General features: G+C 37.9%; 1 protein-coding gene across 1 annotated transcript; it reads left to right on the top strand.

Annotated features, from left to right (window-relative positions):
- The first annotated feature begins 922 nt into the window (after positions 1-922).
- On the top strand, positions 923-3,030 carry LOC133684866 (glycosyl hydrolase 5 family protein-like). Its single transcript, XM_062106865.1, has 3 exons — positions 923-1,628; positions 1,802-2,399; positions 2,498-3,030. The coding sequence occupies exons 1-3, from the start codon at positions 1,047-1,049 to the stop codon at positions 2,923-2,925; spliced, it is 1,608 nt and encodes a 535-aa protein (XP_061962849.1). The 5' UTR covers positions 923-1,046; the 3' UTR covers positions 2,926-3,030.
- Positions 3,031-3,505: the final 475 nt, after the last annotated feature.

Here is a 3,505-nt window from a genome sequence, read left to right as displayed (position 1 = left end):
CTGATCATAGGATATGTTAAACATTGACTCGAAATTACCACTCAAAACTGGCTTAAATGCTAGCCACCAATTCTTTTTTGCTCGATCCATGGAGAGAGAATCATGATAAAAAATATGATTTCTTATTCAAGATTGTGGACAGTATGCTCAAGATTATGGGAAGGTGTTTTTTGTTTACTAAGAGGATCAATTGGTAAATTAGAGCTCCTCTAGCCATGAGGAGATGGAAAAGAAAAAAAAAACAAATGCCAAATTAGAGCTCCTCTAGCCACACAGGCCGCTCAGACATAAAGGGATACTGCGACGTATCGAACATCACCACAAAAACCAGCTCACACGTCGCTTAAAAGGCGTGGGACACGCTGACTGGAAGGATGATCCAACAAGCCAATGGTTCAAGCTTGTGTTGAGAAATGTGTGAAGTGGTGTTTGTTCTTTAGGTGGGATCCTTAAGTCAAGTGTCAATGACTTTTCAATGCTGCATGCTTTTAGTTTTGGTCCTCGTTTCTGTAAATAGACTGCTATTTTGGGAATCCAATCTGTTATGCAAATTTGAGACTCGATTATTAAGGAGAAAATTGCATTATCATTCACCAAATTACTACTTGTAAAACGAACTTAATTCCACCTAACTAAGCTTCGAATTTCAAACTAGTCGGTTACCTAATTCCTATCCAAAATCCTCACAAAATCTAATTACAAGAGGATTTCTCTTGTTTTTCCATCTTATTTACTCGTACGATGGAAAGAGTGGATAAAATTATCCCAATAAGAAACTGATGTGTTTTGCAGGCTGGCATATACCTTTGCAGCTACATGTAATCAAGGAACCGTGTGCCTTTAATGCTTTCTGATTGGTTGGTGGATGCCTATATATCTTTTATAGGCTGAGGACGAGCTCAAAACTGTCATATATCCAGATTAGAATCCCATCTGGTTTTAAATCAACAAATGTTCTTATCTCTTGGCTAGTATATAAATGTGCTAGGTGATTAGACAAATAATACTGGTTCTCTTAGGTAGTTGAGCTTTGGAGGGTTTTAGCGATGAAGATGCTAGGCAAGAATTTTCAAGCCATTCTCCTGTTTAGCTTTATTGTTTATGCAGTCCCATCTTATTCTCTTCCGTTGAAAACCCAAGGTAGATGGCTTGTTGATGAAAGAACAGGAGAAAGAGTGAAGCTACACTGTGCTAATTGGCCAGCCCATGTTTTTCCAATGTTGGCAGAAGGTCTTGATAAGCAACCCTTGCCATTCATTGCATCTGAAATTGTAAAGAACAATTACAATTGCATTCGTTTCACATTTTCTACACACATGTTCACTAGATATGCAAATCTTACAATTGAGGAATCCTTTGATCGTCTAAACCTGAAGAAAGCTAAGGCTGGGGTGATCAAGCACAACCCTTTTGTGCTAAAAATGACTGTCCCTCAGGCCTATGAAGCTGTTGTTGATGCTCTTGGGGCTTTTGGTATAATGATTGATGCTGATAACCATATAAGCGAGCCAATTTGGTGCTGCAGCAATGATGATGAAAATGGCTTCCCAAATGATCCCCACTTTGATCCTGAGGAGTGGATAGAAGGCCTCAAATTGGTAGCCCAGCGCTTTAAGGGAAAAAGTCAGGTATTCTAATTGAACTTCCCAAATTCCTTCTTAAATCACGCTCAGATCTTTTGAAGGCGATGAGGACACGGTTCTCTGTATCTTTTATATAAATAAAAGATCTTTTTGGTTTGATAATGCCATCAAGATTTAGATCAGTGTAGATAATTAACCAATGAATCATGTTATTGTAGCTCATCAGCATTGGATTGCGCAACGAACCCCGCGGCAAGAATCAAAATGCAACTCTCTGGTTTGATCATTACATCATGGAAGCAGCAGCACAGGTTCACCAGGCCAATCCAGATGTGCTCGTGATTGCTTCAGGCTTAAATTTTGCCACGGACTTGACATACTTCAAGAATCATTCCTTAAAATCTAATTTTGATAATAAGTTGATTTTCGAGGGACACTCGTACTCATGGGGTGGTAAGGGCAATCCCTGGGTGGATGGATCAGTAAATAAGGCTTGCGCAGATAAGATTGGATCACTAAACAACAATCTCGGCTTTGTTACTAATGGTGAGAATGCAGTTCCTTTATTTTTTAGTGAATTTGGTATCGATAGGAAACAATTGCCTGCTGATGATGATAGATTCTTGAGTTGTTTTTCTACTTGGGCTGCTGAGAAAGACTTGGATTGGGGCTTGTGGGCTTTGCAAGGAAGTTATTATCTTAGACAAAACGTCACTAACATGGAGGAATATTTTGGAGTCCTGGAAATCGATTGGGATCGTGTAAAAAACCCAAAAGTTGAAAGGAGGTTGGGGCTTCTTAAGCAAACACTTCTAGGTATGTCTACTTTTGATTGATTACACGTTCATTCCTCTGCTATATACTTCTTTTCTCTGTCATTTGCTACTCTTTTGAAAAGAAATCCTGGCATGCAGATCCAAAATCAACGGTTCCTCTGAACTACATTATGTACCATCCACAAAGTGGTGCTTGTGTAGGTGAAGGGATGGATGCTCAGATTCGTGCAGGCAATTGCAAGGGCTTGGCTAGGTGGACCCACAATGGACATGAAGGTCCCCTTGAGTTGAAGGGAACTGGGCTGTGCCTCAAAGCCATTGGCGATGGACTGCCACCAATCCTAACCCCCGACTGCTCACAAACCACTTGGAAACCAATCTCCGCCAGCAAACTTCACTTAGCTTCCAAAGATCACAAGGGAGAATATCTGTGCTTACACTTGGAGCCTCCATTTGCTGGAAATATCGTAACCAAGAAGTGCATCTGCGTTGGAGATGATCCTACGTGCAAGGATAATCCAACAAGCCAATGGTTCAAGCTTGTTGAAACAAATATTGAGAATTAGATTTGGTTTTCTATTTCTTTATTTATCTTCCCTTTCCATATGTTTTCTTTTAGGTTATTGACGTTTTCCTAATGGATTACCAATTGCCATTATTGATTTTTAATATCTGTGATTTAATCTGCAGTTGTTTTGATGAATTTTTAATTTTCTAAAATTAGTTTTTTTGCCCTTTTTCAATCAAACCGCTAAAACTAGCTAGATATTTGGAAAATAATTCTTGAATCAGTAGTTACAATATTCACTGCAGTTATAAGAATCTGGCTTCTGACTTGTTCCAAGAACTGTCAATCCAATTTATTTATTTTATGATTATTATTTTAAAATAGAAGTGGCCAGCCTCGTCATGGATGAAAAATCAACTAGTAATAAGAATAGAATTAAAATTTATGAGAAAAAGCAACTAGTAAAAAATAGGAACGACTTTATAGAAGCACAATTCAAATAAATTCAAAATTCTTAATAAAAAAAAATACTAATCAATCAAATTAAAAAAAATTTGAAGAAAAAACAATAAAAAAAAAATATGCAAGCCAACCCAAATTAAATTGCTAACCTTGTTAACGTGGACATAGGATTGGGA

The sequence above is a fragment of the Populus nigra genome, chromosome 1 (genome assembly GCF_951802175.1).
Source record: "Populus nigra chromosome 1, ddPopNigr1.1, whole genome shotgun sequence".
NCBI lineage: Eukaryota > Viridiplantae > Streptophyta > Magnoliopsida > Malpighiales > Salicaceae > Populus > Populus nigra.
This window is presented reverse-complemented; position numbering and strand designations above follow the sequence as displayed.